General features: G+C 45.8%; 1 protein-coding gene across 2 annotated transcripts in view; it reads right to left on the reverse strand.

Moving 5' to 3' along the window:
• LOC132912562 (unc-112-related protein-like) overlaps window positions 1-13,781 on the reverse strand; it is a 37,331-nt gene that overhangs the window by 3,194 nt on the left and 20,356 nt on the right. For both annotated transcript variants that reach the window (XM_060970064.1, XM_060970065.1), the window contains exons 2-3: window positions 1,483-1,716; window positions 336-604 (exon numbers count right to left, since the gene is read on the reverse strand). In XM_060970064.1, the coding sequence (XP_060826047.1) occupies window positions 336-604; window positions 1,483-1,716 (503 nt within the window). The remainder of the gene's footprint in view (window positions 1-335; window positions 605-1,482; window positions 1,717-13,781) is intronic.

Here is a 13,781-nt window from a genome sequence, read left to right on the forward strand (position 1 = left end):
CTGGAAGAAACGCAGGCAAAAGAGCGAAACGTGAGTGTACGTTAGCACAGGCGAGATCATGCTCGCAGCCGAGCAATAAATACATCTAATGACTACCGCCGGCCGGAAAAACGGGCCGCTCGCGAGAAGCAAATTAGTTTTCTGAGATGAACGACTTCGTAAGCGGTAATGATAGGCCAATATCGATAAATCATAGCCGTGGCAATCAGGTCGATCGGGGATTATTTATTACCATAACAGGTCCGGTCCGGCTCTCTCTGATATTCCCGATCCTATCGATCGACCAGATCCACGATACATACAACTGGTGTTTCTGTATAGAGATTCGTACTTACCGAGACGGGCGAGCTGATCGGCGTGCTGTGATTTCTGTTGTTGGGTGTGACCGGCGCGCACATGAAAGGGCTGCTTTGGTCCAGACTGCCCGTCGATCCTCTGGGACTCTGACTCACTGGAATGAACGTGTTCGTGTCCGCGGGGACGTTCCAATGGCCGTTCTTCTGATTCTCGATCTTCTTCTTTGCCGGAAGATCTTTCAAATTATATTTCAAGTGATTCGACTCAAGCGGTTTGCAAAACGATAATTCTTCTGGATGTCTGATACCTAAATGTTGCAACAGGAAACATTTATTTTAAAAACATTGCGTTCCCGAAATCTTTCGAAGACTTAACTACAACCGGTGCTGTTTTAATTTCCATATATTTCTTATTTTGCAATGATACACGTTTTGCATATGCTTTTTGCCATATGTAATTTGTTCTATTACGAGAAAATAACGTCAGTACGTAAGAGCTCACGCGTTACCATATCTATTTATGAGTATGACACGAGGCTATCGCCGAGGTCATCTGTTCGCAATTATGTGAACAAAAAACAAGAAACGAGACGTAATAATCGTCACGGTGACGCGGATAAATAATTTCACGATTTAGCAATTTCTATCGGGCGTCGTTTTCCCCTGGTACGAGAGTTTGTTACACTACGAAACCGTCTCGATTAATTACCGTGCCGCCCTACAGAAGAATATTTTCTCGGCAGAATTCTTCCAACTGTAAGGCAAGGCGGCGCGATACAATGCCTTCATTATCGCGGCGAACCACTTCCTTGATTAAAAAAACTCCTCGTTAGAACAACCATGCTCAGCCTCGGACACGAAGGCTGGCGTGACCTTCGCGTGACTGGGAATTTAACAATTTTATTTCATTATCAGGATCAATTAGCACCATCACGGCTAGGTGTCGTGCGAACTGGCCGCCTGTGCTGAAATTCCATTTTAAAACGGCCGGCTTTAGCGACCGTTTAACACCATCAAAGTTTCGAATTTCAAACCGATTTACACGTCTCGCTGCCAATTAACCATCAACTCAGAAACACTTAGGTTTCAAATCTTGAAAAAATAGAATCTTGAATTTTTAAATCGTATCTTCTTGTAGGACCACGGTGTCGGTTATTTCTGAGGAATTCCTAGAGGAAATACTCACCAAGTTCCTTGCACAGATTAATCACGGCGTTGAACGTCTTTACGGAGAAGTCGACCTTGCAGTCGAGGCAACGCGTGTCCGGCAACTGTACTCTCAGAGTTTTGTGCATCGGTGTGAAGTGGAGAAGCGCATCCGCGGCAACACCATACTGATCCAGAGTGCTTCTTGTTCTGGTGAGCCAGTGATTCCTCTCGGGCCACCATAACGCGTGATCCGACCAGTCCATGGCGATATCTGCATACAAAAAACAGAATAGGAAATTGAAAAAGCCGTTGGAAGAATTATTTCATTCTTATCAGGACGTGTCATGGCTAATTCCACGGCATTACGAAGATGGACATGTTTGGTTAACCGATGGTCAGAGGGGGTCGATTGTTTAATGCTTCTTTAAGGGAGACGAACCAACCTCAATTTATCAATGAAGATCCAACGAGATGGCGGTCGTAGACACGCGTGTTTATTGCCTTTATCATCGGCCCCTTTGACCGTTTCGCGATTCCGGAAACAGAAAACACCCCTAATGTTTTGTTGGGGTGGAATATATCGGGGGGATTATTCTCCGGATGGAGATTCGGAGCAACGATAATAGGCCCTCCTCAATTGATCTATCAGAACATTGATCAATGGAACAGCGGAAAAGTTCTCCGTGGATGAATATGGGTCTATTTAAGATCCGATCTAATCAACAAGAGAAATCGAAACAGATTTACAGAAACAAATTTACAGCAGCTTGCTAGAATTTGATTCTTATAAATTCTTGCTTTACAGTAACATAGAAACACCGTTCGCGCGTTCCTTCTATTTTTTCGTCCGAGAATACTCGGTGTTCTCGGTCGTTCGTTCGCCAGTCGTATGAGACGACTTGGAACATTCCGCGCAATAACTTGGTAGATTTAATTTCTCTTGCGGTCGCGAATGTACGACTTCCCAAGTCTCCGACCGCAGTCTTAAACCCCCATCCTCGTTAGAGCCACGATACTTTGGCATGGCGAACAAGCGAGCGAGCGAGCGGGCGCGCGCGCACGCCAGCTTTCTGTATTTTTCTTTCCACGTCATACCCAGACCCCGTATCCGGGACATGTGCGTCAGAGTTTCACGACGCTTCCTATCCGGGCCCCGTACACGCTCGATGATTTACGCACAGCGGACTTAACGACCACGTGGTTGGGTCCTATCGCGCGTCCTGTTTACGTTATTGTCCCGTGAAATTATTACAAAGACCGGTTATTGGATTTCCATGTTGTAATTCTTGGAATATTTTACGATCCTCGCGTGACTTTCCCTATTTTCTCTAAACGATAATCACGCGGAACGTTATTGGTGATTTGGATAGCTCTATTGAATCGGAATGGTCTAGTTTAGCGAAACAGATTGCTCGATTCTACCCTATCCCGTATTGCCAACGCTGTCCCGCTATTACAACCCATCGTGAATTGAAATGCTATTATTCCCCGTAACGTCGAAGGCCCCCATAATTGCCGGGAGTCAAGGTATCCGTCGCGATCCACTAATTACGCTCCCTTGGGTGTACGGAGCAACTGTTGCGGAGATAAAATCGGCCGATGGGGTGCGACATAAAAGGATCCCCGGAGGCTGGAGCGTCTTTCTCGCTTCAAAAGGCTTTCTCGTACATACATTTGTTTCTACGCGGGTAGAAACCTACGGCTCAATTCGAGCACACGCCCTTCTTCCTCTTGCACGTCGAGTAGGCTCTTCTTTTCTTTCCCTTCGATTGCCGGTCGTGCTCGCTTGTAAACTCGTCGCGGCTCTCGCACAAGGAACCTTCTTCGTGTTTCTCTCGCGAGGAGCGGTTACAATGAAGCTTTGAGAATCCAGCACACAACTTTGCAAACGTGTACTCGCATCCACGAATACGCGCAGTCGAAAATATTCGTCCCGGACTTCGCACCCCCGTCCCTTTTGTGTCCATTCTTTCGCACGAGCGGCCCACTTCTCACAATCGCGGAGGAAGAGGAGAGAAAAGAGAGAGAGAGAGAGAGAGTACCAAAGCCGAGACACAACCCCTTGTATACGGGAAGACGTCGACAAGGGTGTCGGCTGGCTCAAGGGTTTCATCCCTCGCCGCCTCTTGAAACCGAAGAAAACCGGTCCGTTTCTGCTGCTCTTCGGGAAATATGCGTGACAGACACACATGTACGCTTGCCTGTCTGAAAAACAAATTTTCACAGCTGTTCCGTTCCGTGTTTGCCTGATTTAACGACTCGGACCCCCAAAATCTGTACCACTCTCCGTCTGAACATCGTTTAAAGTAACTATTACCAACCACATGCTGGAGAAAGTGGAACCGGCTACGTGACATGCGTATCGTTTCTCCAGGGTGTGAATCGGACCCTAAAGGCTCGTGAATTTTGAGTCGAATGTGTGACTTGAACAGTATTCGATTATTTTTTTTAAACTACGGACTTTAAGATTTAAGTGGACACTAAAGGCGTGTACTATGTTGTCCAACAAGGTGTCTTTGCATCTGAAAGAAGCAGTCTCTTACTACAGCTGCTGCAGGCTAAAAGCGAGAACAATGTACCGATGTCAAGCTCCTAGAGCTCTCTTTCGTCACGAATCTGTGCCCCATGCAAGAGCTTTTAAAAGTCGGAATTCTTCGTAGCGTAATCAAACCGAGCTATCTATTTTCGATAAAATTTACATGGCAATTTACAGTTCTTGTTTGGAGTTGCCCGAAAAGAAGTAAACGAGTACTCGTTTCTTGTCATCTTCGTAATTCGCATGGTGCATAGAGGTTGTCTGGTTTCTCGTCGAGTACACGAGCTAACTACATATCTCTTTTCTATGCGAGAGAGTTGTCGCGAGGCACGCGACGAATTCAAAGGACGTCGCGGGTGTACCGTTAATGGGATGATCTCTTCCAGCGTTGACCCGTAGTGCAACGCGATTTTTACGCACCGTTACGTTGCATCAGCTACGAAGATACAAATATAAAGGGGTCGAAGAGAGGAAGCTCGCTTTCACGAGACTACAAAGCTACGCGATTGTGCAGCTGCGGTCTATAAATATTTCGCGAATTTTAGGACTCGCCGCGAGACTACGCTGCTCTCCTATCGAGATCTCCGAGACCTTCGACACCACCCACGCGATTTTCAACGCTCGCGGAAAGCGACGAAACAAAGAAGCTCGAGAAGGAATACCGTCCCAAAAAAACGAGTTTCTCGCGTTAAAAGAGAAAAGACCGAGGAGAATGCCGAAGGGAATGACTTTGAAATAGCGAACTTTGCGAGCCACATTCCGCTCGTCGACTTGTTTGTGACTCGCAGCGATGTTACAACACGCCGGTACAGCTACCTACGACGCGTTTAGTATGCATTGTCTTTCATTACGGCTACCGCGAAGTGGAAGCACCATCGTGGCCGAGCTGTAACTACAAGATATTAACTGACGTCTGTCACGATATAAAATATTCAATTAGATGATCATACACTGGTCGTGTAGCGTACAATACGAATATTGAAATTTCTCGTTCAAATCGGTCATCTATTACAACATAGAGGAGAAATTTTTACTGCAACATAGTCTGACAAACATTGATTTTTATCATTATCCGAACTTTGAACTTAGACGTGAGAAACTTACGCCTAAAATGATACACCAAATGATCGCTACTTTACATCATCGTCCAACAGTTTAGGATATCTACCACTTTAGATATTAAAAACTTGGTAATGTTTTTAGATTCGGATATTTTAAGATTTAGTAAGCTTCTTTTTTAGATCTGTTAATCTGTAATTCTTAAAATGGTTGGAACTGCATGTAGGTAACGGAGCGAGCATATTGTCGATTATTTGTCGTCGAGGCAACGACCTGGAATTGAACGTTACCGTATATTACGCTAGCATTTGCAAGGATGCGTTACGAATGACATTTAGCGACGACGAGACGCTCCACCTGGAAGTTCAACCGTGAAAAGTGCAACGGACGGTGCAACGACCGGCCGATGCACTTGGCGAAATATCACGTTGGAAAATGAAGCTCGATCTCTCTCAAAAAGCGAATCATTTCTGGAACTGTAATATCTGCACATTCTGTGATCTCGAGTCACGTGAATGATGATAGACCGGTAAGAGCGCGATGTAGGAAAAAGAGCGATGTAGCGTGAATCTCTGGTTGAGAAGAAACCGTGCTGATTCGACGACAAGAAAATGTTCTTTGCATAACAACGAAGAACCATGTGTGTGTGTGTGTGTGTGTGTGTGCGGTGTACCGCTAGGAGTGGCACCGTGACACACTAACGAGAAAAACGACCTCTTGCAGGTCGCTTTATTGCTCGTACCAGTGACCGGAAACGCGCATCGTACGAGGATACGTTCGAATCCATTTCTCGGATGAATCGTTTTCGTTTACACGAAAATATCTCGCAGCGGCGGATGTTGTTTAAAAATTCTGTTGCATTATTTCCGGCATAGATTACAGATTTAAAAATTCTAAATTCATAGTATTTAATTGCTTCCTGCCCACATTGTTTTTATCGGACCGTGAAGAATTTATGAACTAAGTAGAACTGAAATTATACGAATCTCGAAAGAAACGGCGAGTTAAACTGTTATTTAAAAAAGAAGCATCGACAGCTTACGGTAACAGCCGAAATGTAATCGGGCGAAGGAAGTCGTCGACGAGGGAACAGAATCCGGCTGCTTTTCTACCATTCCTCGTGGCGGTCGTGAGTGAATCTATTTCAGTAGAGCCGCGTTTGGAGCGTCGAGTAAATACAGCCGAGTGTAAATCGAGAACCAACATAGCGGAATAATTCCGGAGAAACGTGCGTGTTTCGAGGAGATTCCATTGAAATGTGGCTTGCCAACGATGTACGAAATTCCTATTCGATTGCGAATCAAGCTCGTTTGGCAGTGGCGAGAGAATGCAACAGAAAATATAACAAAATTTTGACGAATGCTCGTGTCGAGTGGATAAACGTTCGCTTAAACCGAATTTAAAATACACAGAAAACCGCGTCAGGCGAAAGGAGGCTCAATCACGGAAGAGCACACGTCTGAAATGGATTGATTAAGAATTCTATAAGGCAGTGAGTAATTTAAATAATTAGGCGGGGATCGCATTGATATTGCACGCGGCACTTGTGCCTGCTTCGAGGAATGTTCTTCGATCGAATCAATTGCACGTTTCCCTCGGCGTCGGACCAAGAGCCGGAGAACGGCGAAATTGCCACTCGAACGGAGTCACTGTCATTAAGGCCGCTTCTTAGCTGAAAATTTATCACCGCGGCTGTCTGTAGCCGAAACGGACGAGCGGCGCGGCGCCCCGGGGAATCCTTTTACTCAAAAATACGTGACCGTGTCCCCCTCGATTTAATAAAACACCGAGGACGACCAGCGTAGGAGCATGGTAATTCGTGTCGGGTCTCGTTTAGTCCCCTCTAATTGCTTTATATTTGTTCGCCGTTTAGTATCGAATCAATAATGGGTCGTGCACTTTATGAAATTAGCATAACATGGATTGGTAACAAGTTGTTCGTGTTTTCCTCCTGTTTAACGATTAACATTGCGTCGAGTTTAAGTTTTAAAGGGCAGTTTCTCATTGTCAGCTTTTTCGCAAACGATTAAAAGGAGGTCGTTCGACAATGAAAAGTGTAACGAAACAACTGGGCCGAGTTTATGATTCTCTCGGCGTTCTCGATACAGCGAATACCTGTGACGAAACGATAATTACATCGAATTGCATAGGTACCTATGTCGCGTATACCTGTGTACATGACTCGTATAGAGTGCTTGTTATCGTCGCTCGTTGCATATCAAGCCGCGACTGTTCGCAACACTGATCCTGAACACAAAGAACAGTGTCAACAGCTGACCAAACAGTTCGTCGTGACCCGTAACGTGCAACGTGTCCGTAACGTACACCTCGTTAAGCGTCCTCGATAATTCCTCGACGATGGATGAACTCATCTTCGCTCTCTGCTTCCCCAGCGTAATCCTTTCAGCGGCGCGTGGATCGTAGCTTTATCACGACCGAAATTGTTTTCTTTTAAAATACTAGAGCTCCTTAAGCGACAGGATTATCTCACCGCTCTAATATACATGTAAATATTGAAAAGCACTGGGAGCACGTGCGGTTTATGTAAACGTAGACGAGGGAGGAGAACACGCGAGCAGAGCGCTGCTCATAGCGCGCGCGCAGCACCGGGGTGAACGCTTAATAAGGGGACAAAACCCGCGGTGCACGTGGCTACACATAACACCCCTTTCCGCGGAACAAACGATCCTCGACGGAAGTCACGATATAATATTATGATATAATAATGGGAGCACGAGAACCGAGCGGTGACGGCGACAATACTGCACGACCCGGACCATCGCTGAAAGGACCCTCCACCCCTTTTTTCCGCCGAGTTCCTGCGCGAAAAACCAAGGGGACCCAGGCAACGCAGCCACCCTCTGTGCTTCTGCAATTGTGCAAAGAAATGTGGGCCATTGAGAGGGAAGAAAGAGAGGACCAGAAGGACGCGTAGTGCCGGCTCTGTCAACAAGGACGTGCGTTGGAGTACGAGTACAGGGGCGGATTCAATCTATCACGTGGGACATTTGAAAAGACTCGCGTCACAGATTTATTTAACTTTATATACGTGATGTGGTTTTACAAATTGTACAATCTGATTTATAAAGGCAAAACCGAGTATTCGTTTAAAGGGAGATTGTGCCCATTCATGGGGAATTTTCTTATAATTGCGACGTATCCGTGCCTGCAACTCGAATAGATTCGTCGAGCAACCCCTTTGCGGTTTTTAGCGACTGCTTCTCCCTGCAGCTCTGTTTGGTGAGCCGGAGCATCGTCGAGTTACCCTCGAGCGAACCACAAAGACAAGTTCGCAGAAAACTGCAAGACCAAGCCGAGCCAGGAGCAACTCCTAGCCTGGTACCAACGCCCCTTTGATTCCTCGGTCGATTAAGCGTGGCGCCGCTTCTTTTGCCGACGAATCTCGAAACGATGACTGTGAAATCAAAGCGATGGGACTACGAAACGATCCTTCTAAATGCTATCGCTTGGGGGAGGCGCCTCCCTGTGGATTTGGTTAACGAGAACCGCCCTCGTCTACGATTTTATCTGCTGGCAACTGAAACTCCCTGGCGGTTGATACAATTAATCTCAAGCCACAAGTCGTGCTTCATATCGGATATTCTGGTAAAATTTAATGTTCGAGGACAAGAAATAAAGATCAAAACCGGAATGATCGCATAAAGAGGCTAAAAGAGAATGGAGCGAATCGATCGTGATCAAAAACCATGTAAAGGCAAAAGATTAGATACAGGTCAGTCCAGGCGTGAATTTATTTCTCTGCACGGTGTCCGCAATGCGGCACGAAGGTGAGAGATATGCAAATCGACCGGCTTGTACCTGTTGCGTTCTATTTAAATCCAGTACTCGTTGTTCAGATTGTGTCTCGTGCTCGCCGTTAATCGACTTTCCCGAACCAGAGAGTCGCTCGAATTCTCTTGGAAATACATAATGACTTGGTTGCAGCGGGAATTATGCAACCGCGTGGGGACCACAAACGCCGCCAAGTGCAGTTGTCACGCTGAAACCTTTCGTCATGGTTAATGCACGAGTTGGTTCGCGGCGTGGCCGAGCTATCGCCGGCCCTTAATTGTTCTAAAATAAGCACTGACTCAGACCCGACGCCTTTAACTGAGTTTAATCCGTTTGTATGGTTCGTCACGTCGATCCAGAATCGGCGTCCGTAACGCAACACCAACGCACGACGCCGAAGAATCGGCGGTGGGAGTATGGAAGCAAGCGCGTGCAAATCCTTTTCCCGTGACGAGTACCATCAAAGGAAGCGTCTCTTTACGTGATCATCAGATAATTAGAAATTAAATATTCAATGAGCAAGCCGGGGTCGTCGAACGATCGGTCGACCATTTCACGCGACTCGGAGTGATACAGTTAGATGTTTCGTGAGAAAAAGATCGTGATATAATAAAATAAATGTTTGAAACGCTTGTTAGACCATCTTAGAGTTATCTGCGTGTATGCGCGCCGTTTCTTTACCGTGGGTTACGAGTCCTCCTTCCGAGCGGTAACATACAAGTTGCAATAAATGTCGCGCTTTTTACGCGGGAACAATGGAGGTTAATTCGTTTGTATGGTTAGATGACCTTTCTTATTAGGACGGTAGCAAACAGTGAAATTGAGTCACGTGATTATTCCGCGTAATTATTACGCAACCAAGTAACAAATTAGGAAAGTACATAAGAGGAAACGTTGATATAATACGAGCGCTGCCATTCACTTTGATATTTGATCGCAAATATCACTTCTAAGAATAACTGGTTGCTGCTACGATGCTAAACATTAAGAGTATTAGACCAGGTTCAAACCACGCAACTGGTACGCTATGACCAAGGTTGCGATCAGCATAATGCAGCCCGTGGCGTGTCGAGAATGGCAGCGTCGTGTCTCAAGAGGCAGTCATCTCTTCCATGGAAGACGAGCACGGCGTCACGCCTAAATAGGCCTCGAATTTCAAGTGTGGCTCGGAGCTTTAAATAACTCGCGCGATTAAGCATTATCTGACGTTTCTGGGGGCGTGTACGCGGTCTCGTAATTACGCACGCAGCGCGCGTACACGCGTAGATGCGTATCGTCTATCAAACGAACGCTTGTGTCCCCCTTTTCGATCCACTTTTGCCATCAGCCGTCTATCTGTGACCTCGTTGAAAGAGAATCATCGAATCTGCTCTTCGTTCTAGCGGAACGAAACCAGCGAATTTAGCGTTTAAACATTCGTGTTGCTAAAAGACCTAGATTTCTACCAGATAAACGAAGATCCGTTCCACTTCATTTTCTCCTCGTTGGAGATTCTTCGTCATCCTCTAATCTCTTGATACGTTAAACGACAGAATTCAGCAGCAGAGAGTGGGGAAGTTTCAGCCGCTAAGAAACTTCCACATGGATAAATCCGTCGTCGCGACGCGTGCAACAGGTGCTTGGTTAAAAATGTTCTCGTCGTGCTTGATCGATCGTTTTATATTTTATTCTGGGAAAACGTGGCCGCGACCGACCCGATAAGAAGGGAAACAAGCGACGCGTGACCGCCTGTCCCGGCCATAAAAGGGTGGCGTCTAGGATTGTCCACCGTTTTTAGAAGAACGGCACGAAATCGTCCTATATGGCCGTTCGGCATCGACCAGAAAACTATAAGTCGCTTATACGAAAACATGTTAGCGCCTGGTGACGCACGACACGCGTCAAACGCGTTTCTCTCCTCCCACCCGATCGTCCAACGAAACTAGCAACTGGTAACACAACGATGACGCTACCTGTATGGACTTCCTCCGAGCGAATGAATGAATATGTATGCTGAATTTAATTAACGAGTCAAGGCCGTAACTGTTTCCGTTACAAGCGCAACGTCGTGCTTTCCACCCGTTCCGTCTCGTCTCGTCGCGCATGTCACACTTCTTTCTCCGCTTATTTGCCTTTCATAAAACTTTACTTCGTTTTTCTATGTTTAATAAATCTTCAAAGTACAGTGGGAGGATGATACACGGTGGTTTCATAACCAGAAGCGCTAGACCTGTTACGATTCGTTACGAAACAGTCATCTCTGTTGACTGTACGCGAACGTGACAGGCGAAAGAATGATTCTTTAGAATCGTTTGGAAGGTGAACGCGTAGATAACATCTTGTTAACGTCGACGTTCGACGTTTACTATTATTAAAAAGTTTCTTTTATATCGTGTTCGTTTATCCGTTACGCCCAATGCAGGGCCACTGACATATTTAAAAGGTGTTTTTCTACTAGGTGATAAGTCTCTTAGAGCGAGCTCCAAGGCGAGCTGCAAAAAAACCTCCAGCAAGCGATTTTCCACGGTAGCCGCGAGCTAAACGTCGATACTAGGCAAGATTGTGCTGGAATTTCATAAGTGTGGGTGGCCCCTGTCTTTGTCCGCCTGTAACGATAAAATCGGGTCAGGACAGAGCACTCCCTTCGTTCGATATCTCGTATCTATCCGGAGATCGATACGATAGCACCGCGTTGGTCCCGCAGGACGAGCGATTGGACTTGCGATCCCACGGATCCCACGGATTCCAAAGGATAAGCAACATAAAGTAACACGTCTTGAAACCAACAATCTTAAGATCTCCATTTTGATTTATTCGTAGGAGAGATAGATGTGCATGCAGTTGGAAGAATTTGCAATAATAAGTGTGATAGTGCACTTGTAGTTGGTCTTTGTCTTGCAAAATAACGAAGCGATGGATTACATAAAACGAGCAATAAACGTCGATCATGGAAGGTCACCATCCGTAGCTGAGAAAAAAGATGGAAACAGTGTACAGGGTAGGAAAAAGTGACTTCAGATAACGTTGCTGGGATGTATCGATTTCGTTGACCTTTTGAACGAACACGAGCAGATACATGCGGGTGTGTCTAACGAATTGAACCACTTTTTAGCCCGGAGAATCTACACGGGCCACGGACGTTGGAATTCAATCGACGAAATTAAATCGTTCTCTTTTTCAATCGTGTTTAATCAGGCCGTTGATTTACGATCATCTTCATTGGAGTTGATAAAAATCAGCTGCTCGATCAGAAACGTCAATGAACTTTTTCAATCTTCGAATTATACATTTTATCATTGAATCTTAATTTCCAAGAACACTTTCCGCTTTCTCACCAGCGGTAAGCCGATTTACGTTATTTGCACATAATAGAGGAGGTTCGATGCTCGTTCCACGATTTCCCACCTACGTTCCCATGAACGTGGCTATCCAGTAAGAAAAATTCACTTTCTCGTACCGAGCAGCGTGGAATCGGAAGATGCGCGACTGCCCACGCGGCATTTCACCAGAGGTGAAAGGTGAAAAAGAGTTGCCGCTGATAAAAGCGTCGCTCGTTAAGCGAACTACCTTGCCACCGTGAAACGCTGCTCAAAGCTCTCGATTTTTTTTTTTCGAGTTCAATGTACTCGATGTTACGCGTCTTCGAGTAGCGATCTTTTCTCCATTGGCAAACACGTAGTTCGCAACTCGGAGACGAAATAAAAGAAACACTAGCGAAAACGCCGGCGACAACGATCTCGCGAGTGACGCTGCACACGCAATTACATAGATGAAGCCGAAGGGAGCGGTTGAGCGTGACGAGAGAAGAGTACGCGAGAGGACAGAAAAAGAGAAAGAGGAAGGAAGAGGACAGAGTGGAACAGGGAGAATGAGGGGTAGGAAGCAAGAGGGAGCACAATAAATGACAGAACAACGACCCCGCGTTGGCTCGTCGACCAGACAGATCGTTGCCCATCGCGAACTAAATATTCACCACGGATAAACGTTTCCAACTTTCCACCCCCTGAAACTAGCGGCTCCATTATAGCTGCAAACTTCGCTAGATCGATGCGTTTCTGCCAATGTGATTATTCCAGTGAATAACGGAGTGAATGTCAGATTCTATCCATCATTCGGCTGAAATAAGATAATCCCGTTGACGTGTAAAGCGCCAGCCAAGTTCTCGCACACACAATGGGCCATCACGGCAAATTGTGATGCCTGAGGTGTCGGTCACGATCGCTGGTCGATCGGAGAAAGGATCGAGGACGTGGAACTTCCGGCAGAATCGAAATAACTTTGCCTAACACCACGTCGTGGGATTTTAATTCGTGTGGTACCTCCGGATGCGTTCGTAATCGCCTAAAAATTCGTTTGGGAGAAACAAAAGTGCGATTCTACCGTTTCGTGCTGTCTACATTCTAAACTCGTCCCGACGAGTTATGGAAATTGCGTTCCGAAGAGGTCATCGGTGAAATGGAAACTTCACGCTGTCACCAGTCTCGCCTTGCGTCTATTCAGCCATCCGAGTAATCGTCAACCCTGTCCGTGTTAGAATTTAATCTTGAAGCTAAGATTAATAATCTGTGAAAGTCACAATGTTTATGTTGAAATAATATTCAGTGATGTTTATTAAACAGAACTACAGAAGCTGACGTATATAAGCGAGTGATATAATTAACAACGTATACAAGAATTGTTGATTGTTGACCAGTTACTCTCAGCCTAGACTTAGGTAGTGACCCATGATCCCTTAAATACTTTTGAACTCCACTCTCTACACAGTAACGAGTATGACCTGTGTAAGTGTCCTGTTCAAATGCCTGTGTGGGTGTCTGTGTAAGGGTATTTATGCCTGTGCGTGAAATATCGTATTCCAACAGTCCGAATACGTCGTTCCTAGCAACCATATAGCTTTATTAAGCTTCTAGTGTTTAAAAACTGTGGATTGAATCCCGGTAAAACGACCTTTGCGAAATCCGGTATTCGCT

This window comes from Bombus pascuorum, chromosome 12, assembly GCF_905332965.1.
Source record: "Bombus pascuorum chromosome 12, iyBomPasc1.1, whole genome shotgun sequence".
NCBI lineage: Eukaryota > Metazoa > Arthropoda > Insecta > Hymenoptera > Apidae > Bombus > Bombus pascuorum.